The sequence below is a fragment of the Chrysemys picta genome, chromosome 15 (assembly GCF_011386835.1).
Source record: "Chrysemys picta bellii isolate R12L10 chromosome 15, ASM1138683v2, whole genome shotgun sequence".
NCBI classification, from domain to species: domain Eukaryota; kingdom Metazoa; phylum Chordata; order Testudines; family Emydidae; genus Chrysemys; species Chrysemys picta.
This window is the reverse complement of record NC_088805.1, coordinates 28,845,059-28,871,075: the sequence shown is the minus strand read 5'-3', so window position 1 is coordinate 28,871,075 and position 26,017 is coordinate 28,845,059. Positions and strand designations below refer to the sequence as shown.

Genomic DNA, 26,017 nt, shown 5'->3' with positions numbered 1-26,017 from the left:
ACTATACTATTACAGTTGGAGGAATCTTTGCTAGTCATGTGGCCAGGAGTGTTGCCTCCTTGTGACCATTATACTAAAGAGCTCTTTGTTTCAGGCTCATGTACAGTCAGGAATGGTTCCTTCTCACCCAACTGCCCATGCTCCAATGATGCTAATGACGACACAGCCACCTGGTGGTCCCCAAGCCGCCATCGCTCAAAGTGCACTACAGCCCATTCCAGTCTCGACAACAACACATTTCCCCTATATGACGCACCCTTCAGGTGAGGAGTGTGTGCGTGTGAGACCTGCACCTTAACTGAGCCAGGTCAAATTAGTGAGCAAAACAGTTATGAGCCAGGTTTGGGTTAGAAACAAAAAACCATAAGATGTCCTTTTACAGAGGCAAACTGCTGAAGGCGGCAGACAGTATTTCTGCAGTTAGTATTTATATTTTGCTGCTTCAAATGTGAACTTAGTATGCATACAAGATGAACTAAGTTAGCAAAGACTTTATTTCTGTATGGCTGAACCATATTATGCAGACTTCAGTGTGTGTAGGACAATATCCGCCTGCCCTTGTCTTGGGGGATAGAATATCTAGGTGGCTTATGGTGTAAGGATCCAAATTTTGTACATGTAAAATATATAAAGTGTCTTGAGGATAGTTGTAAAAAGATTGCTCCAGGGATACGAGTATTCCTGGCAATTAATGGCTGAAGGCAGATGGCATTTTGAAGTTGACTTTTTATCCCAAGAGCGACAGTTTGCAGTACTGTTGCTTGGGAAAACCAGGCCCTACTTGTTTTGTTGCTCTTTAAATGTAACTCTTACCTAGGTGTCTCAAATACTGTTTTTTCCCCAAGCAGGGTGTGAACTTGTACAGTGAACTAATACCTGGGTTTGTGTGGTGCGGAATGGGTGGGGAAAATAAACATTGCTTTTTTAGGGTTTAGGTAGAAAAACAGCCAAAGGACATCTTAATGCAGGTTTTTTACAGACTTGAGCTAAATAGTTATCCTGTGATTTGATTAAGTAGCACATTGTTGTATGGCTTCTCAATCTGCTATTTACACCTGCACTCTCTTTTTTGCAGTACAAGCCCACCACCAACAGCAGTTGTAAGGCTGATCTGGAGTAACAAAGGCTGGACACCTTTTGTAGGCCAAATACCTTCCTTCCACTGCTTCTGCCAACTGGAAGCACAGAAAACTAGAATTTCATTTATTTTGTTTAAAAAAAAAAAATTGATTTCTTGTAACATCCAATAGGAATGCTAACAGTTCATCTTGCAGTGGGAGAGATTCGGACTGAGTAGAGGCATGTGGGAACTTGTGGGTTATTCCATAATTCCATACACTGTATCAGAGTCCTGCAGGTGCCCAAACTCTGCTTGCTGAAAACTGGAAGTTATTTATTTTTTAATGACCCTTCAAAGTTATGAACTCATCAGCTAGCAAAAGAAGTAACACAAGTGATTCTTGCTGCTATTATCACTAAAAATCAAGACTCGGAGATCCCTTTTACGTCTAATAAACTTGAAACAGGTTCAGTAAAAAAAAATTCTAATCGTCAAACTGATGGATTATTATTTATAAATCACGTTTGATGAAATGATCACTATTGCAAGACAGTGATGTAACTTTTAAGTTAAGAAAACTTTTACTTTGTAGATAATATAAAATAAAAACTTTAAAAAAAATTAAAAAATAAAAAAAGTTTTAAAAACTGATCAATCTGGTGTGTGTATGTTACTCTTGCCATACTTGCTTCTCTAGCTTTAAGATTCTGTCCAATTTAATGTCAGGTAAAATTGATTTGGCATTATGAAATTTAAATAGTATTTGACGTCAAACCTTTGACATGTTTTTCTATGCAAGACAGTTTGGTATAACCTGTCTTGGTATAACTATACCAAACCTCCTTTGTTTGGTATAGTTATAATCATACATATTATTTCAGTCAAAGTATCCTACTTTAAATGCCTGTTTACCAGAAGCTGGGAATGGGTGACCGGGGATGGATCACTTGATGATTACCTGTTCTGTTCACTCCCTCTGGGGCACCTGGCATTGGCCACTGTCGAAAGACAGGATACTGGGCTAGATGGACCTTTGGTCTGACCCACTATGGCCGTTCTTATGGTCTTAGCGCTCTAGATTCAACTGCGGTAGCTTCGGTCCACAATGTAGCATCTTCTGAAAGAAGCAGAATGGGAAGTCTTGATGCTTGGGACACAAGAGATGATGCAAAGGTCAGTCATGTTATTTGGTGTTTGGGGAAGCTACTTGCCAGGCTGAGCAAGAAAAAGCTGCAGTAGTGATGGGCAAAATATGAGAGAGAATTATAGAAAAAGACTAGAAGAAAAGTACGTGAATTTCATGTGTTTAGTACTTCACTTGAATGTGAGCTATCTCAGCCCATGTCCATAACATGTACTGTGGTCTTCACCGCTGTTCCTTATGGAGCACATTTGCATCTGCTAACCAAAAGTTAATGGATAGGAGGAAAAAAACAGTGACCTATTAAGGTACAAACCAGTTGTTGCATTTCAAAGGTGAGTTAATAATGTTTGTGTAAATATGTACATATTAAATATAGCTGGCAAAGTATACCAGGGCTCAGTGCAAGATGAGGCTAAATAGTATAGTTAGTCTTGTAAGTCAATCCACTATGTGGACACAGGACAATGAAAATGTCACTGCTCTACAGAAGTAATTTTGACAGGCAGTAGGGGGCATAAAACCATTAAATACGAATGGTGTATCTTACTCAACCAAGTGAGTCAATATACCTTGTACGTCTGTTCATCAAATGCTCTATTAATAAAGAACACAGCATAGCTTGTTGAAGTAGATTATCAAACATTCATGTAACTGTGAGACAAGGTGGGGGAGATACAAACTTTTGTTGGCCCAACTTCTGTTGGCAAGAGAGACAAGCTTTCGAGCTTACACAGAGCTCTTCTTCAGGTCTGGGCAACTTACCTGCAGTATCACAGCTAAATACAAAATGAAACAGATTGTTTAGCATGAGTAGTTAACATATTTCAAGGGACCATTCAAGGCAATGTGGCTCCTCCACTTATAGGGAAGAAAGGAAGGGAGAGGAAGTAGCTGGGGGATGGTTAGCAGGTTACAGATTGTTGTAATAAGCTATAAATCCAGTGTCTCTTTTCAGTCCATGATTTTTAGTGTCTAGCAAAGATCTGAATTTAAGCTCCCAGGCTCATCTTTAGAAAGCGTTGTGCAGGTTTCCTTTGAGGAGGAAGACTGATAGGTCAGATACAGAAGGATCATTTTGTGAAAAGTGTTCACTCACAGGTGATGAGATGTTTTTGTCTTTTATCATTTTCCTGTGTGAGTTCATTCAAGAGCGTAATGATTGGTTTCAGCCACATAGTTGTCGTTGGGGCATTTAGTGCACTGGATGAGGTATGCTCGAAAGCTTGTCTCTAGAGACCTGCAAAAATGCAGATATCCGTGTATCTGCGGCTATCTGTGGACCATGTATCTGCATCCGATCTGCCAACAAATTTTGTATCCACACATGGCTCTACTTGTCTGGCTCACCAACAGAAGTTGGTTCTATAAAAAATAAGACCTCTCCCACCTTGGCGCTCTCATATCCTGGGACCAACATGGCTACAACACCACCATACATTCATGTAACTTTCATTTCTAAAAGTGGGGAGTGAGGGCTCTTGTACTCTAGCAGCTATTAGTCCAATATCTAGCAAGTCAGTGAGAGCTTCTGGAGAAAATTAGGCTAAAAGTATTAATATAAGAACAAACATTCTAAAAACAATTTATTTAAGAGCTGATTTATACATTATAGCAAAATTGCATTATTCAGGAATAAGTTACTTGTACAGTACATACAGAAATAATACATAGAAAATCTACTATACAAGAATTCTTCTGTTGGTGAAAAGTAGAGCTTTGAAATAAATGCACTTGATTCCAACAAAACCCTTGTTGGCCTTAATTTGCCTATGGGATAAAAAGGCAGTGAACAATAGAATGCACTCTCAACTCTTACACTGTGGGCATGTGCTGGCTAAGATAACATCCTGTTCTCATACAAGCTTTTACGTTGAAATATGGAATATTGTACTCAAACTTGTCAGTCAAGACTGAAAGGCCTTATCTGCAGAGTAAAGTAAAACCACATCGGCTCTAAAGGGACCGTTTTCTGTGGTCCAAGGAATAGCAACAGTCAGTCAATATTGCGTCACTGGGGCATAGACTAGGCTGCCTTTTGGATGATGTTGGCTTTGATGCTGGACCTGGACCTTTTCCTCAAAGCTTCGCTGTGGAACGCAGCCTTGAAGGAAAAGGATCAAGGAGGTTGCTGTCGGTGTTTTAGGTACCCTGTTCTTAAATGCTGGGTTAGTCTTTCCCTGTCGGGTTAGCCTATTCAGGGGGCTAGACCGGAATGGTACTTCATATTGATAACACAAACGTCTCCTGCACGGCCTGTCTACCAGGAGGACATGCAAGAGTTGCCTGTAGGCAGTGCCTGTTTGTCAGCAAATAGCAAGTAAGGCTTTTCATAAGAATAAGGGGGGGTAGAGTTGGGGGCAGGAGGGCTCTGTTTCTCTTTTGGCACAGCCAGTAGGCTCTATCACAGTTACCTGCTAAACCAGGCTTCTGCCTGGCACTCGGCTAAGCTCGTTGAGGCACTACCTACTGTTATGTCTTCAGTGTGGAGCGCAGCCCTAACTTGCTGCTAGGAAAAGAGAAACGTTTCATTAGCCCAGCCACCTGTTCTTGCTGTGGAAGACCAGAAATGCTGGTCTCCTTTCTGGTGCTAGCCCTTCGACAAGCTGTTTTCAATCCGTCAGCCTCAGAGGTAAGACTTTGGAACCAATCAGATTTAATTTTGTGTGCTCCTTCTCTGGACCCTGACACTCAAGCAGGGGCTGAGAACTTAGCCCAAAGCAGGCAGCTTGCTGGCAGTGTTCCCCGGTATCCGGTAGTCCAGGGGTGAAGGCAACTGTGCTCAGCTGCTAAGGGGAGACATGCGGAAGTTCAGTGCCCCCCTTTGCCTTTTCATACTGCTAAGGCTGTGACTATTGAAAGCAACTGTCTTGCGAACGCTTCATAAATGCAGCTAATTCCTTGGCTTACAAGATGTTATTAATGTGCTTTTAAATATAAAAAAAATCTTACAATAAAAGTCTACGTTGATACATGCCACTCACCTTCACTAGTTTCTTAGCAAAAAGATCTTCAAGAAGTCCATAAAATTACTTTGAAGTCGCTTATATTTCAAGGGCTTAACATTTTGTCCCCAGGTTTCTACTAGAGCATTGTGTGTCCTGAGTTAGTTATGAAATAGTTTCCCTTCCTCTTCTGTACGGCCAGGACTAAGTCAGACTTGGAAATGGATCACAAGCCAACTACTTTCTAAGCAGGGATGGAATGCTGAGAAGTTCAGCCTCCCACGACCTGGGAAAATAGATTAAAGAACTGACCCTGCAATTATCATTGGTTTTAGGACCCCAACACCAAAGTGAGGGGAAGATGAGAGGCTCTGTTGGCGCAACAGAGGGAAGGACTGGAAGAATATTTGCCCAGTTGGGGAAAGTAGACCTTTGGCTGGAGAAGGAAAGGAATGAGATGGGTCAAACACTGCAGGTGTACAATTCTTCAGATTCCATACACAATCCCCTTCAGCGGTGAACTGGAGTGGTCTGCCAGACTTTCATTCTGGATTATCAAGCTTCTTCCTAGCTTTGGCTAACTTGACAGTGAAATTCTAGAAGGAAACAACTGTGACTTTGGTGAAAAATCAGAGCAACTTTCCAACTAGGTACCAGGAGAAGGAACTTATAGTCACATGCTTGGATTTGTTTGCACAGGAGCACTGAATGAATGACAACAAACTTGGTGTATATTGTATTAAATAAGAAAAGCAAGTTCCATTTAGTCCAAAAAGGCGCCTCTGGCAATTAAACATAATACCAAATGTGTGTACGTTTGGTTGCTGGCACTTAAGACTCAGGCCAAAAATCTCAACCCAGAAGCAGCATGGGTGCTTTGTTTACCAACAGGCATGAGAGCTGTGATGAGCATTCCGCCTTCACCCCGCTTTCTGTCACAGCCGCTCTCGTGCCTTGCTCTGATCATGGAATGAGGTGGGCCAAGGCTGCCTTGTCTATGGTTGAATGAATACTCTGAGCATACTTGCCAAAAGTGTGGGTTGGTTAGGGGTCAGTAGGACATGATGGCTTTGAAGCAAGGTTTAGCCTACAAAACAAGCACTTCCTAAGAGCTGCAGAGAGAAGTTGAGACTGTCTTGGTTTTCCTGTCCCTTGCAGTCTGCTTGTGCATTAGAAATGTGTTTGGTGAGGATAAGGGCACTGGCCACTTGAATTGTTTATAAAAAACAGAGATTGCAGAATTCCAGTTTCTGATAGTGCAGAAATCCTGGTCCCATTTATGTATATAGAACTTAATTCTAAGGCCAGAATTTTTAAGGGCCTTTCCATGAAGGGAGACAGTGACTTGACAGAGTGCTGTCAAATGCACAAAAGTGAGCTAGAGGGAACAGCATCTTTTGCGAACTTCCAGTAATTGTAAGACATGTACTGGGGGTACAAAATTCAGACACTAGAGGTGCTTTTTTTTTTTTTTTAAGACATTCAACTTAAAGCGTTGCTCCCTTAAGCCATATTCCAGAGAGTCTCCTCTACCATCAAGCCCCTTCTGGTGTGGCTCAACTCTGGCGTAACTGAAATGCTTTACCTCAAAAAGAGGTTGGGTCTAGTGACGATTTTACTAATAAACTAGAAGGTACAAAAATTCTTAATTACAAACACAAACATTGTGGGTTAAAGGTTGAATTTTCAAATGCATCGAAGTGAATTAAGGGCACACATTTCTGTTGACTTGCAGATCGACCTGAGCTCCAGTTATTTAGGAGCTTTAACAAAAACCTCACTTCAATCTTGAACTAACTGTGAGAAGAACAAATTGCCTCTGTGTACCATAAAATATTATGGGGAGTGATATCAAAGTATATAAATGTAACTTGGTTTGAATTCTAGAAGCTGATATTATGGGAAGGAGATGGCCTCTCTGATTGCAAATGGACATGAAGGCACTAAGTGTCAGACCATCAGGGGGAGGGGAGAAGACAGCTGAGAAACTTTTCCCTGTTCTATAGGGGTTAGTGAAATTCTCTGTTTACTGCTTGTGACTCTATAAATCTTAACTCATAACACACAGCTCTGCACAGACCCATCTCAGTAAAGCAGCACAAAGGCAAATATGTCACATCTCCTCCTGTAACTGTAATTCTAACTGAGGAAATGCCAAAGTCTAACCCTAGTCCCAATAAGGTACGAGAAGAAGGGTCATTAGTGCACCCTCCCCTTTGTTCCACTGAAGGGGCTCATGTTGCTTCTCCATAAATAGCAAAAGCATTGTCAAAAACCCAACAGTCAAAGTGATTTTCCTGAGACCTATTGGTGAGGGGAATATTGGAGAGAAAAGGTTACACCCCATCCGCCTGGAAAACCATGACACACAGGGGAGTTGTATTTGCATAGCTTTACTTATCAAAATATGATCTAGTACTTAAAGGGTTGGTTTTTTTTAAATGCATGCAACAGGGGCTGGTTATCAACACCTCTCCTGCTTTGGAGAACCAACCTGAGGTAACATATTTGGAAAAAAAAACTTTTGCTGAACTCTAGACTTGTGCCTAAAAGATTTCCACAACAGAAAGGAAGTTTTACTCCAAGGCTATGACAAGATGTCAGTCTTCTCTTTTGTCCGCTGATCAGTAACATTAAGCCTATATTAATAGGAGGAAGTTAGTGTTCACTTTTTAATGGTGACTAAGAGATGGAAGCATTTCCTTTGCCCGTGGCTGTAGCAGTGACTTCATGGCTCCATTTTTTTTTTTTTTTTAAATGCTAACGTGATTTAAGTTAAAGCCCGTACTCTCCATATCCAAAAGTAATGAACAAACTCTTAGGTTAGCGATAAGGCTACTGCTCTGTTAGAAATATGGAACTATGACTTACGCAACTGCAGCACATTCCCTGGCCCTCAGGAAGTGACTTTTCTTTGTTTATGCACAGCCCAGCTCGGTAACTTGTCACAAAGAACTTCAAATCCATTTTTGTCCAATTAGGTGGCTGTAATGGAACCTTCTGGTTTCTTTTCTGGGCTGTGTCATGTGAAAAAGGGGCACTGAAGACCACAAGCATCTGTAACACAGTCTCTGTACCAATGACGAAGGGCAGATATTAGCCTACAGGGCACAGAGCCTGGCATGTTAACAGGAACGACGTGTAAACAGTCATAAGAAAGCTTTAATAGGTAAAACGGGCCCTTTAACAGGCCTAATAGAGGGATCACACCCATGTTGGAGTGAACAATTTATAAATCTTACCCCCTCCCTTACCAAAAAAATAAATCCCAAATTACATTCTTTTCATAGGCTTCCCAAAATCTCTAGCAGAAGTTCTCTACCAGGGCTCCAAGCCAAAGTGCGTGGTTTGCACCCCTCCCCCCCATCTTGTCAGAGTGGTGTGTATTGATTGTCAATAGCCCGAATGTGGCCCCTGCCAGGGGAATCCAGCTCGTAGTCAGAGTCCCGCTGCCGGCTGGAGTGCGTGCCGGCCACGTCGGTGTCTCGGAGGCTGTTGGCCAGTTCTTCTGGAGAGGGCACCAGGTGGAAGATCTGTTCTGGCTGAGAACTGTGGTGAATGTTGTCTGTCATGTGTAGCCGGGGGCAGCTGGAGGGACTGAGGGGGGTAAAGTTGAGTTCGGAGCTCCAATTAGGGATGGAGAACGGGAGCAAGATGGTGTTGCTTGAGCCCAAACCTACAGGGAGAGGGGAGAAATCCAAGCATTAGATAACTGGCCAGGGTCTGGGCAGGCTCCTAAGAGAAACCCAAGCCATGTTGGGTAAGTTTCCTCAGCTGCAGATCTTAATCTTTCTCCAGAGTCCTTCCTCAGCACCTAGCCCTTGATCCAGCATGTACCCTGGCCAGTTATCTAATGCCGGGGGAGGGGTGGGGGGGCATCACAGGGAGGGTGACAGCACTAAGGCGCACAGAACTAGAGAAGGTCTGGGGTTACCCTGTCCACCCTCTCTCTGGCTCACTCTGTCCTAAAGAGCTGGCTGCAGGGGCAGAGGCACCATCAAACTGGCTCTCCTTAGAAAGGTGGAGTAAACCTCTCCTTGGTGCAATCTACCGCAGGGGGTGCTTCCCCCTAAGGGGTCCGTGCCACCAAAAGCATCCTGGGCTGCTGCTCAGCCCATGCTGGTTGGCAGAGGAGTTGAAGCTGCCGCCTATGGCTCCAAAGCCCGGAGGTGGTGTTGCTGCGCTCCACCTCGAGTGACCCGTTCCACGCAAAGGATTTTGTCAGAACTCCTAGAACAGCCTGTTCTGAATCAGATCTCCCTGAGCCAGCAATGGGAAACGGGCTAAGCCGCCCCTGTGGTCAGTGGTTAGGGCAGCTTCTCTTTTAGAAAGAGGAAACACACACAGGGTGACTTTCAAGCGCTTTGTCTCTGCAGAGGTGCTTCCTGCTCTGAATGCAGGCGCCCCGGCCTGTGGCCTTGCTGCACCTGTCTGCTCCAAGAAGCCAGTGCGATCACTTAGCTAACAGGCTGTTGCCATTCACTCCTGCTGACTGCAGGAGGGAACGGGGATTGTTTAGTCTCCAGAAGAGAAGAACGAGGGGGGATTTGATAGCAGCCTTCAACTACGTGAAGGGGGGGGGTTCCAAAGAGGCTGGAGCTCAGCTGTTCTCAGTGGTGGCAGATGACAGAACAAGGAACAATGGTCTCACGTTGCAGTGGGGGAGGTCTAGGTTGGATATTAGGAAAAACCTTTTTCACTAGGAGGGTGGTGAAGCACTGGAATGGGTTACCAAGGGAGGTGGTGGAATCTTCCATCCTTAGAGGTTTTTAAGGCCTGGCTTGACAAAGCCCTGGATGAGGTCTCTTCCAACCCTCCTCTTCTATGATTCGCCCTCCTCTTGCTACCCCCTCAGTGACTAGCTACCAGCACCAGCTCTAGGAATGCAGGGGCAGCTTTGCTCATGTTTGATGGCAGAGCCCATAGCTGCCACACAGAGGGAGTGAACTCTTCAGGGGAGAGCTCCCTCTAGCACCCTAGGACCTACTATTTTCAGCAAGCCTCTTGGGGCCTGGCCCTTACTCCTCCCCTTACCTCTTGAGGCCTGAATTACCTCCTGCTTCAGTTCTATCTACTCTTTCCCTATCAATTCATATTCCCTTTGCCAGAGCTAGAGGCTCCACCGTCTGCAAGATCTGTGCTCATTTAAGTTGGCTTCACCCTAGCATGGTAAAGAGCACAGTGGTCAATTGTTCTCCATGTCCACTGAAGACAGAACAAGAGGTAACTGGCTTAGACACGAGGAAAAACTTTCTACGGATAAAGCTAGTTAAGTCCTGGAGCAGGTTACCAGGGTGACGGTAGGATCCATATCACTGCAGGCTTTTCAGAACAGGCTGGACAAACACCTGTCAGGGATGGTCTAGGGTTACTTAGTCCTGCCTCAGCCCAGGGGGCTGGACTCCATGATCTCTCAAGACCCCTTCCAGCCCATTTCTGTGACTCTAGGGACTTAAGATTTCAGCCACACCGTATTACCTGACCGTGGTTTTAAAATGTAGAGAGAGGACATGAGTTCAGGACACAGTGCTAAACTGAGCTCCTACCCCTTTCCTTTCATGGCAGGGTGCAGTTCTGCTTTCCGCCCTCCCCTCCCCGATCCTCTGGCTCTCCAGCTCTTGATCACAAGGCATCTGAATGAAAGTGCCGGGGGCTCTTGGGAGTTTTGTTTTATCCAATCGAAAACCATTCGAGCAGGAACATGCCTCTCTAACCACTTGGGGGTCACAAGGCAGCACTCCAGGCTCGGTCAGGACTGCAGTCTACCCACCTCCACTGAACCACCAGGGGGAAGTTAGCTAGAGCTACCCCCTTTGAACTGCGCTCAGTGGAACTCTTAAAATCACAGCACCTGCACTAGGGCAGCGTAACCCCACTGACCTCACGGCCCAGGGGCGAAGAGGGCCGTGTCTGCCACGGCACAAAGCTGTGCAAGCCGAGCGGGTTGGCCTGGGGCCCGCTGCAGGCTGCACAGAGGCAGGCCATTGCCTGCATTTCCTCCATAAACTGAGTGCAGCAGCAGTACTGAAGTTTAAATAACCCGGCATGTCATTAGTCTATAGTGACCACAGCAATGCAGTTAAAATGTAGAACTGAAAGGCTCTGCCCCCCCTCTAAACACCACCTAGCCCCTTTCACAGGGGGAGGGGAGGGAGAGGAAAAAGCATCTTTCACAAGTTGCTGAAGTCAAGCGAGGGCAGAAGCAGCCAGACGCTGCACCTGACACCTGACCCTCCTACGTTCAAGCCTGTGCTGAACGGCTTCTGCCATTGCAGGGTGACCCCCACGGCTGGTTCTGGAATCCCGCTGGCTTGGCCTGGTGTCACACCAGAGATGTGGGGGAGAGACGAGGTGGTTGGCACAGATTTTTGCTATTAGGACGAAGAGGAAAAGCACTGCTGATACACACTATGCTGGGAAACTAAAGGGTCGACATAGAGGCGCCTGTAAACAGAGGCTCTACCATTGACACTTGGGATAAAAAACTAACTGGCGTAATCAGCTCTCTCCTCATTCGAGGACAGCGGGTGAGCTCCTGGCAGAATCTCTTCCCTCCTGGCTAAGCGTGTCCAGCACAGCGCACGTATGACAGCAGCGGCACCAGCTGCTGAACGCTGGGGGAAAGGGAGGGCAGTGGCAGGATAGGCCTGTGGTTTAGCAAACCGTCCTACAGGCCCACAGCCCTGGCCAACGGGGGCCAGGATCCACCTTTGACGCCTGCAAGCCAGCCACTGAGCACCTGGCTGCCGGCTCTGCTGAGGCACTAAGGTAGCGGCGGGGGGGTCAGCCTGATCATTATGGGCCATGTTGAACTCTCACCCTGTGGTATTACCACGGCCGCAGGCGGGCTCCAGCAGCTACTCTAGGCCAGGCTTGTGATTAATTAAATAATGAATTAAGCCAAGGTCTAATGCTTTGGCTCAATTAACAGAACGGACAGTTCGAGCAGCGTTGGCTGGTTGGAACATGGGTAAGGCCGGCCGGCCAGCCCCAGGGGCGTGCGGCGGTGGGGGAGGGGGGGCTGGCAGCTTCTCAAAGCAGGGGGCGCAGCTGCAACTGCAGCCGCACCTGGAGCCAGGGATGGGGCGGGGGGGGGAGCAGCTGCTCTCCAGTGGGGTGATGGGGGTGGGGAGACGTGCACACGTAACCCCCCGCCCCCTCCTACCTTGGGACGACGGGATGACCACCACATAGCTGGAGAGCTTGACGTCACAGGCCGCGCCGCACTCCAGGGGGATGGGGCACCGCTGGAAGTGGTGCAGCATGTCCAGGATGGAGGGGAAGCGCAGGTGCTGCACCCGGCACTGCCCCCGGTCGGTCAGCGAGAGCCGCAGGTGCTGCGAGGGAGACGGGCGCGTTACAAAGCTGCTGACTCGGCTGGGAGGGGGGAGTGGCAGCGAGCTGGGGCCAGAGGCTGGTGGCTGGGCACGGGCAGCAGAACTGAGCCCCATCTGTGTCACCGGGAGCAGGTCCCTTGAGTCAAATACAACCGGTTTGCAACCCCTGGGTTTAACTTTCCTTGGCAGAGGCGCATTCTTCCCTCACCCCAAGAGTCGGACCAGCCTGGCCTTCGTCAGGTTACATCCTATGCTGGGAGGGGTGGGATTGTCTCCTGCCATGAGGGGATGGCAGGGCAGGGGCGGGAGAAGCCATGTATCCCCAGGGGCTCCAAGCCAGCCCCTAGTGGGGAAGGCTTCTGAAGGCAGGCCGATGGGCCAAGGACCCGGTCTTCTGTTCAGAGCCTTCCGTGAGGGACAAGGGCCTCCAAAGGCCGAACACTGGAGCTCAGGAGAGACCTGAAAATTGCCCTGCCTCTGGGTCTTGGCTCTCAGCCCTCAGACCATGGGCCAGGGGTGTTGGAGTCAGACACACCCAGGGTAGAACAGCCCAAAGACAAGCGGGAGCCTCGACTCAGGGCACTTTAGAAACAAGGCTGCCCAAATCACCACCAGTGGTGCTCTCCGGAGCAATGATGGCTCAGCAGGAAGAGGGGGCTGGCTGTGCCGGGGGGTCCGGTCCCCTCTCTGACTGGTAGCGCTCTGACGTCCGTCCAGTCAACCAGAGGGAGGAAGCCCTGAGCAGAAAAGCAGGGCTGGCGCCTCTCGCACCTCCCCCCGCACAGGCCCTACCTTCGCTCTTCCTTGGAAATTGAAGGTGAGGACGTATTCGCCCCTGCGGGTTTCGCTCTGTCGAACAAGGAAAACCCCGTGGCCATCCAGCCCCCGCAGCTGCACGAGCTGGGCGGCTTTGACGCGCGAAATGGGGCCATGGAACCAGGGGTAGGACAAGAGGAACTGGTCGGTTTTCTGGCAGGATGGCTCCGGCTGCCCACAGTGCATAGCGCCTGGGGAGGGAGAACAGCATTAGAGGCACGGCCGTGAGGACAGGCCTAGCAGGAGAAATGCTGCAACCCCATAGGCCAAACCCTGAGCAGGGCTGAGGGGCTCTGGGAAAGCTGAAGCCTTGGCTACAGCCCAAGTGGGCCCAGCTGTGCCATCCCCACCCCGTGGGAGCAGCGCCTTGAAATCCCCACTCAGGAGGGCAGGGCTCCTACTTTGTCGCTCTCTGGAAAGCACCTGGCACAGCTTGGGCAGGACTTGGAGCCAATAAACCATCCTGAGCCGGTCAAACAGCAACAGCCCAATTGGTGACAATGAGCAGCCCGGAACCCACGGATCTGGCTGGCGCTCGGCCCAGGACTGCCCGACACCCCGTCCCCCTCGCCACACTAGAGCCACATCCCTGCTTAGCTGCTGTCTCACATCATAACTGTGCATCATGTGCCTTAGTGAGAGAAACCGGTGCCCCCCCCCCCGGCATGCCATGCGATGGGTTCCCCCCAGCACCCTTTAGCTTTGAATCAGTCACTGGCCACTTCTGCTTTAGCCAGAGCCGGATTTACTCCAGGTCCTTCGCCTTGCAGTACCTGCATTCGCCAACAGCACCATGGGAGCTGCGTGACACAAACTTAGCGTTCAAACTATCAGTAAAACCCTTGTTTCCTGTCAACTCAACCTGAGACCCAGGCAACCCTAGTTCCTCTTTCCAGGAAACACAGGCACCAGCCTGACGTTTCAGGGTTGAGCAGGAGAGAATCTCAAGCTCTCCCTTCGCTTGCCCCCCACCTCCCAAAGCAGCTGCCGTCAGCTCCAGAACGGTTCTGGAGGCCATGGTTCATATTTAATCTCTTGGCTGGAAAGAAGGCAAAAGCAGTGTGCTAATCGGCCCCTCCCGCCTCCCCTTAGGGGAGGAGAACGCCACTGGCACGGTGTTGGGAATCAGCTGTGTGTGTCAGCGCCTGAGAAGTGGTTTCTTGGCAGAGGACTGGGAGCACGTGTCTTGCAGTGACAGGTGAGCAGAGCGGGAAGCTCTCAACATCCTGCTCTGCAGGGTCCCGAGGGTGCTCAGCTCCCTCCCAGATCCAGGGGTGTTTAAGGGTGCCGAATCCTTCGCAGGATCAAGCCCCACATAAGCAGTTCTACCTGCCCCCGTAGCTGTGTAATTCTTCTCTAGGTTAGTGCTCCAGGTGCTGCCCTGGGCTGGTTATTCCTCATTCGCTCTCCAACCAGAGACCTTGGCTAGTTTCCTGGGGCTTCTCGCTGGGCTTCAGCACCAGCTCTCTCAGGCAGGAGCCCCCTCCGCCCAGACCCACCGGAGACACTCCGCACTAGACACCCCTGCAAGTGGTGTCCCCTGGAGCCGTTCGCGCCAGCAGTGACGCATGGCTGGGAGCCCCATGAATGCTGTAGGCTGGTAAAGGTCCAGCCGCTCCCTGTCTGCTCCGTTAGCCCTTAGCCATCAGGGACTCTCCCATGCAGGGCACTCACCTTGGGTAAGGGAGTCGGTGCTGCCAGTGGCGGGGCTGGATGCCACGGTGTCAGAGTGCTGGCCTGAGAGCAGCTCTACATCGGCTCCCCCGGACCTGCCAGGACGACACAGGAAGGATGTCACGGCTTCCGCCACCGAACCCAGGTGGAGAACCGGCTGCTCCGCTCGGCAAAGCACCAGGGCGAACAGGAGAAACACAGCTCCCTTTGTGCAAACGTGCCAGGCAGAGAGACTGCCTGGACGGGAACGTGACAGCTCAGCCGCTGCCCAGAATTCAGGGCTCGTAAGGACACCAAATGCTGGGAAATTCCAAGTGTTTTTATGAATTAAAAAAAATAAAATAAAAATCCGAGGGAAACAAGTTTCTAAACGCTGCGGCGCTGCAGCACCCTGGGGTCCTACTGCAGGCGCGTTCCCAAAGCCATTCTGAGCAACACCCCCAACCGGCTGCAGGGCCTGGGCCATCGGCCAGCCTGCCCAAAGGAAAAACACAGCAGAGCTGGAGCCGCCCTGCTAGAGTTGCAGGCCTCACTAGTAACACAGGAGGGAGAGCGAGAGATGTGTGAATTTAATCGCACACCCACACACGCTGGCTCTACAGAAATGTCCTCTGACCGGGGGCAGGTCACAGCCCCGCTTGCTGCCTCAGTTTCCCCATCTGTCTCCACCTGTATGAAGTGCCTTCAGGCAGTGGGGACACTCCTGGGGAGGAGAGAAAGGACGGCGTGATTCATCTCACTGCCGTACTGGGGGGTAGAGGGGGGGCTGCCTGGCCAATCAGGGCTGAGTATACTGCTGGCCTGCATAACTGGAGAAATACAGTGCTGAGCTCCTTGGGGCTAACGAGACTCGGCTGCCAGCCCTGGAGCTGCCCAGGGGTCGACTCAGTGCACTGGAGCAGCCTGACAGGCCCCCTCGGCTTGCAGCAGATGCTGTATTCAGCCCCCACCCTCTCCCTGTGTTTGAGGTAGGGGCAGGTTTCCCTGCTTCGGATTGGGCCTCAGCTCCCCCTTGGGTCCCGCTGCACCGTCCCTGCCACTGAACAGCCTGGGAGCTCTCGGGACGGGGCTGGGGTGAGCACTCAGCTCCTCTGGGCACAGCTGCGGTGCAAACAGGAACCAGAGGAAAAAGGCACCTGCTGCCCTGGAAATGCATCAAGTATCCCCCAAATACACGGGGGCGGGGAGAAGACCTCAGGGACCCCTGGAATGGTGCTGTGCCCTCTAAAAGCTACTCGAGCTGACCCCTGCCCAGACCCCACTATAGGGGGTGGTTACAGCCCCTCCCCAACTCCCCCATAGGGACCATCCCCACATGCAGCAGACTGCACAGCTCCCCCAGCCCCTCTCTCCCCGGCCCAGACAGCCCCAGGTGTCTGGGCCTAGATCTAGGAGCCCCACTGTCCCCAGCCTGCGAGACCAGCCCGAGGGCACTGATGTCTCTGTGCAGTCAGGACCTAGGTTCTGACCAGCGCTAGGCCCTAGCGAGCGAGGGGGAATCCAGGGCCAAGGGCTGAAGCAATCCGCGGGGCGTCAGTAGGGCCGGAGTCAAACCGAGGCACGCTGGGTTCCCAGAGGCCAGGCCGGAAGCAGGCCCTAAGTCATGGGAACAAGGAGCACAGCAGGGACCGGGGAAGCAGAGCGCTCCGTAAATCACAACAGGGCTCGGCCCTGACACACCACAGGGTATTTCAATAACAGGAAGCGCCTCGCTCGCAGGACCGGGCGATAGCCGGGCCAGCCGGGGCTTCCGGCACTTCCTCCCCAGGGGGCGGCACAGCCACCTCGCTGCGCCAGCCCAGCGCCCCTCAGAGCCAGGCCCCCCTTCTCCCCTTCCAAGCCGGGATTTGGGAATCACGTCAGCCGGCCCCTTCCGGGCGCTTTGGGAACATAGGCCGACAGCTCCCCACCACGAGCCAGGGAACCACAGTCCCGGAGCTCGAGGCCCAGAAAGGGGCAGCACAACCCAGGCTTCGGGGCTCCCCGCCAGGCCCTGCTGATTCCTTCCATCTCGCTCAGGGCTAGGGCCAAATTACTCCCCAGTATAGCTCCCGCGCCCAGGTGAGTCATACCAGGGATGTGTCTGGCCCAGCATGGCTGGGCTGGCTCACCACTAGCCCAAGGGAGCCCGGCCGTCACCTGGAGAGCCCAATTCTCATGCAGTGGGTGGGCAGGGGGTCAGGACGGGGTGAAGCCCGTGCCCCGGCCCTCAATCCACAGGGGTGAGCTCGGCCTGGGAAACCGCCAGCCACACATGCAGAGCAGACCCTGGCAGCCTGAGGGGTAAGTGTATCCATGGGAGGAACAGCCTATGAGGGGAGATGGCGGGAGAGGAGAGCAGTCCAGCTGGGAGGTGTGATGTTCGGGGTAGCAGCTTGTGTCAACGCAGCCCTGCTTGCAGGGCTCCAGCTCGCTGGCCCTTCACCTCCCTCCCTGGAAGCACCTGCAGCGTCTCCCCCAGACTCCCACTTGCAGAATGCTCCGGGTGGCGCAGACTGGTGCCAGTGGGCACAGGGGCCTGCCCTCCGCCCAGGGAAGGGAGCCACTTGCTCTGCCCTCCCCTCGCTGCCAGCCCAGCAGCAGAGTGCCGGGGGTGAGGAATCCCAGTCCCTAGACAGCCCGGCTCCTGGCAGGTGTGCAGAACATCTGGCTCTGGCCACGTGTTAGCAGTGCTTCAAGTGCTCCCCCAGCCGGCTGGGGGCTTGGGCAAGCTCCTTTAACGACACTAACTCTGCGACAGGCATTTACAGCAGCACTGGGCGGCTGTATTTCCAGATAGTGCCCGAGCCGGGCGGCTCTGCCAAGTGTGCCAACATCCCAGTCTCTGCCCCCAGTGGGAGCTTCACGCCAGGATGCCAGATCCCGAGGACCCCGCCCTCCACGGGCACTGACCCCGGGAGCAAGTTCCCCCTCCCTGTTGTGCTGGATTTGAAAGCCGACATTTGCAGCACAGAGAGGGGAGGGGGCAAGTGGCCCGGGGAAAAGCCTGGGCAGGTTTCCCGGGGAGCCGCATGGCAACGGGCTAGTCTCACATGCCCCCACTGGCTGCAGGAGAAGCCAGGCCAGCCATGCTGCATCCTCGTAAAGGGCCTTGGACTGTGGCTTGTAGCACCTGTGTCTTGATGCAGCCTCTTCCTAGAGCCAAGATTTGGGCACATGGAGCCCTGGGGCCTAGCAAAACTGTGGGCAGACTGGCCTGGAGGGACTCACTCACCCAGCTCGGCTTTGCCAGCTGCAGGCTCTGCCAGTGACTCCCCGCAGCCCTCGCTCAGGGTGTCTGGAAATCCCAGGCCAGAGACTCCCCTTCTCACCAGGCCCCCGCCTGGCTCAGGCAATGGGACAGTTCCATCTTGGGATTCCCAGAGCACAGCTCTGCCCGGACCTGAGCCCCTTCCCTTCCCTTGGACTCCAATGGGAGCCAAAGGCCCGGAGCACTCAGCAGGACTGGGCCCTACATGGGCAATGTTTTCAGGAGCTCAGCTGACCTGTCCCGTGCACTCGAAGGGGCTCAACGCCGCCCACTCACTGAGAAGCAAAAAGAGTCAAAGGTCCATGTCCTGACGGGGGGGAGGGAGGTGGAGTTTGGACCGGGGGAGCAGGGGGAGGGTAACAAGGGGCAGCTCCTCCACGTTCTGGCCTGGGCATCCCTTCAGCTCTGCGTGGGGAACGTGTGCACAGGCGAGGCCCGCTGGAGTCCCAGGCTGGGGCCCAGCCCCCACGGAGGGAATCGCACCCATCGAGTGTAAGTGTCAAGAGCCGACTGTTCCCAGTGTCACATGAACTAGGGGTCAACCAAAGCAAGCGCCCGAGCAACAGGCCCTAGCGCGCTCCTTACCCTCGGGTCATACATTCTTTGATTTCGGCTGTCCAGGAACTCAGCTGCTGCTCGTCCCCAGCCTCGAATACAACGTCTGTGCAGTTATTCACCTAGACAGGAGAGAAGGCGAGTGTTGGACGGACTCCTCGTGGCACGAAAATACAGCTACCTTGTCCCGCCCGGGTGTCCACGGCCCACCCCACAGGAGCGGGGATTTCCGCTTGGGTCCTGAGAACCAGCTACAGTATCACTTCCTTCACAGCCTCTCCCACCAGCCCCTGGGAGTTCCCTCTCTGTTCTTCCCTCTGGCTCTCTGCTCCCCGGCCCCGCTCTCCCTCCCACCCCGGCTGGGCAGCCGTCTCCAGTGGAAATGATTCATGGCCTCTGCAGCGGAAAGGAAGGGGAGGAAGGAAACTTGTGTGGGGAAGGCTCTGGCCCCAGGGCGGGGAGATCTGGGCCACTTACTTCCTAGAGGAACTTGGCCACTGATGGCCTCATATTCCACCTGCCCCTCACAGGGCCCACATGTCTGAGCGGCACAAGTGACTGTGGTCAGAATGTTGTGCCTGCAGTCAGGAACCGCACTATGGCCCCTGGAACCAGTGGTTCTCAAACTGCAGTGGCCCCCCAGAGTCCTGGCTAGCTCTGCGACTTGTACCCAACTGTTCTGAGGCCCTGAGGCAGGACGTGCCAGCCCCTGGAGGGAGAAGACTGCTCGGGGAGAAGGAGGTCAGGCAGCAGAGTGGCACCAGGAGCAGAGCAGATGGGAGGGGGAGACGTGTGCTTCGCACAGGGCAACCTCAGCACAGACAGGGGCCAGAAGCCACAACTCTGGGAGCCTTGGTTCCCAGGCTAAGGATGGGAAACCTCTAGCAGAAGAACAGGGGCAACTAGGAGTGACGGCTGCCTCACCAGGTGCCCACAGCAGCCTGGGCGCAGCTCTGGTGCCAAGAGGAGAGGATACATGGTGACAGACCGTTCTCCCAGCTCTGGGATTGGCAGCAGGCAGAGAAGGGGATGACGGTCTGGGGAGGGGCTGGTGCCAGCTCAGTTGTCCCCTCTTGGGGAAGGAATGGACAAGCGCTGCTATCAAGAATCTGGTCACTGCAGCGTCTACAGAGCAGCAGTGGGGGCGGGCACCAAGGAGGGGGTGACAGATGACAAACCGGCTCCTGGAAGCCCCCAGCCCAGATGCTGCCAATGACACGGGGAGCATCTACCATCCTTCTGCTGGTCTCCAGGGGGCCAGATCCCCCCCAGCCCAGTGCATTATCCACACAAGGAAATACCCTGCATCTAACCAGGGTAATCTCTAATCTTACGAGCTGAGAGAAAGCTACCAGGGAAGGCAGCGGCCGTGGCCTGAAGGAAACACCCAGCCCAAGCAACAGCACCCGCTCCCCCCACTCTACCGCAAGCAGAAGAGGAACTGAAATTTGGCATCACAGCTCCAGCAGACACGTGCTGCGAGGGGAGAAAGAAACCCCAGAGCCTGGGATGTGCCCTGAGGCCGCTGCTGAGCCGTGCAAGGAGGCTGCTCGCCCAGGCAGGAGCCTGGCTCTGCCCCACTGCACACTCGGCCTGCAGGCCCCGGGGCTGTTTGAACAGCACCTCCGGCTCCCATCTGGAGGCTGCGCCCGCAGGGAGAGCCACAGAGCCCACGCTCGCTGTCCTGTACACGCCCCAGAGCCGTCTCTAGTGACAGGGCCTCTGGGCTCCCCACCCCAGACTCAGGAGTCTCTGCCGGGCCCCTCGGTGCTGGCAGGACTAGAGCTGGGGATGTGGGCAAGGCTCTGTCAGAGGGCACCGCTGTATGACAAGCGGCAGGCACTGGCTGGCACAGCATGGGTGTTAGCCCTGTCAAGTGCCCTCACTGCCCCAACAGCTGGGAACTGCTGGCCTGTTTGAACTCAGATCACTGACAGGGGCAGAGAAAAAGACACAGATTGAGGTCACATGTTGGGCCGGCCCTGGAGTTTCACAGAGCATTCGCTCCCTGCTGCAGGACTCTGTCCGGGGCTCAGAGCCAGGCAGTAGATCTCTCCCGCCTCCATCCCAGGGGTCCCTGCCTGTAGAACCCTACTGTCAGGGGAGATGCGGGCCCTACCTTGAGTACAAAGGTGTTCAGGTTGTCTGGCATCTCAAGGCGGGTGCATCTCCGGATCTCTTGGACAGCGGAGGAGGTCGTGAGCAGCTTGGGTTTGGAGCACTGGAGAGAGAAGGGAGAGAGATCGCTGAGTGCACATAACCAGAACCCTGGCACCCGGAATGACATGGAGCCCACCCGGAGACTCTTAAGGCTGGGCCTCATCCTTCGCGACGCTGAGCACCCTCAGCTCCCACCACCCGGCATGGGAACGGAGGGTGCCCGCATGTGGCAAGAAGTGCGCTGCAGGGAAAGCACCAAGACCTGCTCCTAATGGTTGGGGACGGGGACGGGGGGGGACGGGGGGGGGAAAATCACAGACTTCGGCTCTCTGCTGACCTAGCTGAATTGATACTAGCAACCTTGTGGTGAAAGGCTCTGGGTCCTGCTTCCTGTCTCCAGGGCCATCCAGCATATCACCCAGCAGAGAAGTATGTTGCGTGCCAAGATAGTAATATTCTATGGAGGAAGGTTAAACTAGTAAACAGTTCTCATCTGCTCTGCAGCACTGCAGCTTGGCTGCTGTTCGTGACCCCTGCTGGAGCCCATTTTGGCTTCAGTTAAATGAGACAAACTTCAGAACAACTTCTGAGGCAGCCCCTGGCATTGCATTTTAACCTCTACTGTCCAGATCTGCAGAAACACAAACCAGTCCTTTGTGCTTAAGCAAATAACTGGCACAAGCTCCCAAAACAAGGCAGCGGCTCTGCAAGGAATCACAAATCAATATATTGCACAACATCTGGCCCTGGCACCCTCCTCTCAGACACGCGGCGAAGTCAGCTTCCTTGCAACCTCCTAATGGGATCAAAACAACAGACACGGCCTGAGGCAGCCGATCTCGAACACGAGCTGTGCTCTTGCTCCGAAGCTTGCAGATCTGGGCTCCTTGCTTTACCTCAGAGCCTCATTGTTTACCCCTCTCAAGATCTACATGTGCAAGCAATTGCTTTTCAATCAACAATCACTATGGGAAAGTACTGCAAAAGTAAACTCCATTACCGCATAATCTGGTTCCCAGATGCAGGCTACGTTTCCTCTCACAAGTCAGGGCTGCCAAGCTGCACGGCCCTGCTGCCATACGTTCTCTAGGCCTCCTAACCTTTCGTCTCCGGCGTTCTCGGAGAACTAAACCATCAGCCGGATTTTCAAATCCCTATTTATAGGCCAGACTGCACAGAGCGCAAGTGGAAAAGGCACCAACGTTTCCAGGGCTGTTCTCAATTAGGCCTTTTGTCGTAGTTTGAAACACTGCAGTTTTGATGCCGCAAATCAGGACCCAGTGCTCAGCCAGCATGAAAGGTCTGCATGCCTCCCTGTACCCACGGGCAGGATGCTGCAAACAGCTGTCGAAAACAGAAATTCTCTGCGGCGGGCGGGACTTCAGTGGCGTTACACCAGGGGAACGCTGGGCCTATGGACTTGAAAATGTGACATGGGATGCAGCTCGTTAAGCTTAAAAGGCATGATCAAGGTTTTCCAAAGTGGCTAGTGATGCCCAACTAGACACACCTTAAAGGGGCCTGGTTTTCCGGGCAAGGATGATCAGTGTTACAAGCGTGCTCTCTGTCTGTGTACATGTAAAGACAGTTAACAGATAAGGTGCCAGTAGAAAACACACTGCGTCGCATAGGTTTGCTGCGATGAGAATGTCGTTGTGCCCTGCAAATGTCTCCCTCTGGGCAGCTCTTTCCATCAGCTCTGAAGATGGGGTTGGACGCACTGGGAGACCCCTTTAAGGTGCCGGGGTTGGGCACCCAAACTCAGTAACCCCTTTGTAAAATCTTGGCCCATGTGTTTTTCAACCCCCACCCTCACCCCCCCGTTTCGTTAGCCAAGTGACTAATACACAGGAGAAGATTAAAACTCCATGAATCCTAAACAGCGAGTTTACTTGTCACTGTGTTGCCGTTTGTTTAAACCCAGATTTGGCCCCAGACAAACAGACTGGAGAAGAACTTAGGCCTTCCACTTAGCACAACGCGAACTCTCTGAGCCAGTTCCTAGCTGGCCAGAATTCCCACTGACAGCATCAGCAGCACATCCTCACATTTTCCTATTCCCGGACATCTAACGAGAACGCGCCTGAGTCCGATCTATCCTGGCAGCCTTGGATACATTCCTGACTCTTGCGTGGGCTGCTGCGCTGGCCTCTAACTGAAACATCTGTCTGATGACACTGAAAATCCTTGAAGGCGTCAAAAGGATCCCAGGAACTGCTGCTCGGCTGGGCTGCTCAGCTGTGGTTTAAAAGAACGAGCATTTCTTCCCTCTCCCCCGGAGAAGTTTCCCCGAGCTCCAGGCTCCGGACACCCTTTCAATCCTAGTAATACCTATAGGTTTTATAGGGTGCTCAAGGCCTTTGTCGGCCCGCTCCAGGGAGGGGGAATTCCACCCTCTGAAAGCTACGCAGAGTGCACAGAACTGGTTTAAATAGGCAGAGGTGGAAGGAGCCAGTCGACCTGACTTCAGTAAAAGGGCAGAGGCCCAGACAGCCCTGTTGCAGGAACATCATTGGTCAACCCTTAGAAAAGGGAGGGACCAGAAGGAACAAGGCCAACCAGTCAGGGGGGGGACGGGGTAAATCACACAGTGGTAAGAAACGGGAAGTGCCAGTCTGTTGGAATCCTGGGACGGTGGGTGGTCTCCCAAAGCAACAAAAGGCCTGCCCCCGCTGATGAGGGAGAGCCACAGGGGTCTCTACAGAGCAGGTATAGCCCGGGCAATGGCAGGGCAAACATTCCCCACCCTTTCCCACCATCACCTGCTTCATTCCAGCCTTTGCTTCCAGCAAGGGGGCCAGTTAATACTAACTCGACAGGTGGTTTCTATGCTGTGAACACCCATCCACTAAAAACCCTCATGCTTCATGGCATGAGCCAGCCCCTGTGATGGGGTCAGGAAGGAACTCACCCTAGGGGCAGGTCACTCCATACATGGCAGCTAGGGGGGTTTCTTGCACCTTCCTCTGAAGCAGCCTTGTCAGACAGAGGACCTGGACATCAGCTGAAGGAGCACTGCTGTGATCCAGTTGTATTGACATCAGTAGGACTAGTCACTGGGGAGGAACCTGGATGCTCTCTCTGGGGCAGGAAGAAACAGACTCAAGGGGAAAAACCCAGCGGGGATCAATTTCCATTTGTCAGAATAATGTGGCTTTTCAGATGGGCCCGTTTGTGTGAAAATACTAGCGTCATTATTACTTCGTCTTTAAACTAATGAGCCATTTTGAAATCCAGGTGAGCAAAGCTAGTTAAGGAAGGAAACTGAGGCAGCAAGACCCCTTAATATTTTTACCAGAAACCCTTCGCTTAGAATCATAGAATATCAGGGTTGGAAGGGACCTCAGGAGGTCATCTAGTCCAACCCCCTGCTCAAAGCAGGACCAATTCCCAACTAAATCATCCCAGCCAGGGCTTTGTCAAGCCGGGCCTTAAAAACCTCTAAGGAAGGAGATTCCACCACCTCCCTAGGTAATGCATTCCAGTGCTTCACCACCCTCCTAGTGAAAAAGTTTTCCTAATATCCGACCTAGACCTCCCCCCACTGCAACTTGAGACTATTGCTCCTTGTTCTGGGAGCAGTTACTAGCCTCAGCCAATGACCTGGGCTTTTCCACCGGGATCTGAGTTAACATCTTTGGTTGGCACGAGCTGCATGATTCATTGGTGTCCAACAGAGCAGCAAGGAAGTAATCCCTGCAAAGCTGCTAACAGATGGTGCCTTAGTGGCCAGCGCAGAAAGTGGCCCTACGCCAGATCGTCCAGCCCTTGAGAATCGGGGCAACTATCGCCTCAAAGACTGTCCAGCCCCACGCGGAGACACTGTGTGTCACGAAGTCACCGGGCAATTCTCTGGAACTACTCCATACGAAGCCAGTCAGGACTCTGGGGGAGCATGTAAGCACACTGTCTCCAGGGCAAGAAGCTTACACAGCTTCAACCTTCCTGGGCCTGACCTTGGAGCATTCAGCAGCCCCTTCTCACACCATGCGCTTCCCACAGCGAGTCCGCACAGGCGGGGTCCTGGGGAAGCCAGAGGGCCCTGCACCCCAACTCCGCAGTCAGACGTGACTCTCAGGCAGACAGTAAAACAGAAGGTTTTTTAGATGACAGGAACACAGTCCAAAACAGAGCTTGTAGGTACAGAGAACAGGACCCCTCAGTCAGGTCCATCTTGGAGCCAGGGAGGCCAGAGCCCCGTCTGGGCCACCTCCATTTCTCCAGCCAGCTCCCAACTGAAACTCTCTCCAGCCCCTCCTCTGGCCTGTGTCTCTTTCCTGGGGCCAGGAGGCCACCTGATCTCTTTGTTCTCCAACACATTCAGTTGGCACCTTTGCAGAAGAGGGGCCCAGGCCATCAGTTGCCAAGAGACAGGGCGTCGGCCATTCTCTGTGAAGACACCATTGCCCTGGCTTTCTAGGGCTCTGCAACAATCACACCCCCTTATCCCACCACCTAGATACTTAAGAACTGCATAGGGGAAACCGAGGCACCCACACAGTATTCAGAGAAAACTGTAAGAACATTCCCACTTCACCACACTGTGTCAACGGGGTATTTAGTGAAGGGAAACCATGCTGAACAAGTGCAATTCTAAATTAACAGTGGCAAAGCTGGCTTGGTTCAGCGTCTGCAAAACCTCTCACTCAGACAAACACAGAGATTCAGTCTGAGGCCCTGAACTCGGAGCAGGCGGACGCTGGGGTCTCAAACCAAGGGAGTGGGGAATTATGCTTGTCAGTTTCACCCCCAGATTGCTCAGCCAGCCTCATCCAAGCGCGTGGAGCTCACTGCCAGGAGAAGAACGAGGCGCAAGGGCAAAACCTGCCCCGTTCGAGGGCTTGGGGGTGGGGGGAAATGCTGCAGGGTAGTTCCCTGGTGGCTTGGATTGAGCCGGTGTTAGCCTGAGCAGCAAAGTGCTGCCTAGGTCTGAGAGACACTGAACTCCGCACCCCACTGATCGCTGCCCTACCCCATCCGCCCAGCTCCAGGGCTGTCCCCTGCCGCGCCACCGTTCGCCCAGCCCCAGGCAGGGAAAGCTCCTCTCCTATCTGGCACTGCCAGACCATCCCACGGAGT

General features: G+C 52.5%; 2 protein-coding genes across 21 annotated transcripts in view; one reads left to right on the top strand and one right to left on the bottom strand.

The window, feature by feature from the left end:
- The window catches only part of ATXN2 (ataxin 2), a 92,286-nt gene extending 90,970 nt beyond the window's left edge, over window positions 1-1,316 (top strand). For 15 of the 18 annotated variants that reach the window (XM_065568762.1, XM_065568769.1, XM_065568760.1 and 12 more), the window contains 2 exons: window positions 95-263; window positions 1,076-1,316. In XM_065568762.1, coding sequence (XP_065424834.1) covers window positions 95-263; window positions 1,076-1,104 — 198 coding nt within the window. In that variant the 3' untranslated portion in view covers window positions 1,105-1,316. The remainder of the gene's footprint in view (window positions 1-94; window positions 264-1,075) is intronic. The other 3 variants (XM_065568771.1, XM_065568764.1, XM_065568763.1) reach the window with 1 other exon arrangement.
- Window positions 1,317-3,770: 2,454 nt separating this feature from the next.
- The window catches only part of SH2B3 (SH2B adaptor protein 3), a 100,950-nt gene continuing 78,703 nt past the window's right edge, over window positions 3,771-26,017 (bottom strand). For all 3 annotated transcript variants that reach the window (XM_005298602.5, XM_065568774.1, XM_065568772.1), the window contains exons 3-8: window positions 20,898-20,999; window positions 18,809-18,900; window positions 14,974-15,068; window positions 13,276-13,490; window positions 12,312-12,483; window positions 3,771-8,822 (exon numbers count right to left, since the gene is read on the bottom strand). In XM_005298602.5, coding sequence (XP_005298659.2) covers window positions 8,518-8,822; window positions 12,312-12,483; window positions 13,276-13,490; window positions 14,974-15,068; window positions 18,809-18,900; window positions 20,898-20,999 — 981 coding nt within the window. In that variant the 3' untranslated portion in view covers window positions 3,771-8,517. The remainder of the gene's footprint in view (window positions 8,823-12,311; window positions 12,484-13,275; window positions 13,491-14,973; window positions 15,069-18,808; window positions 18,901-20,897; window positions 21,000-26,017) is intronic.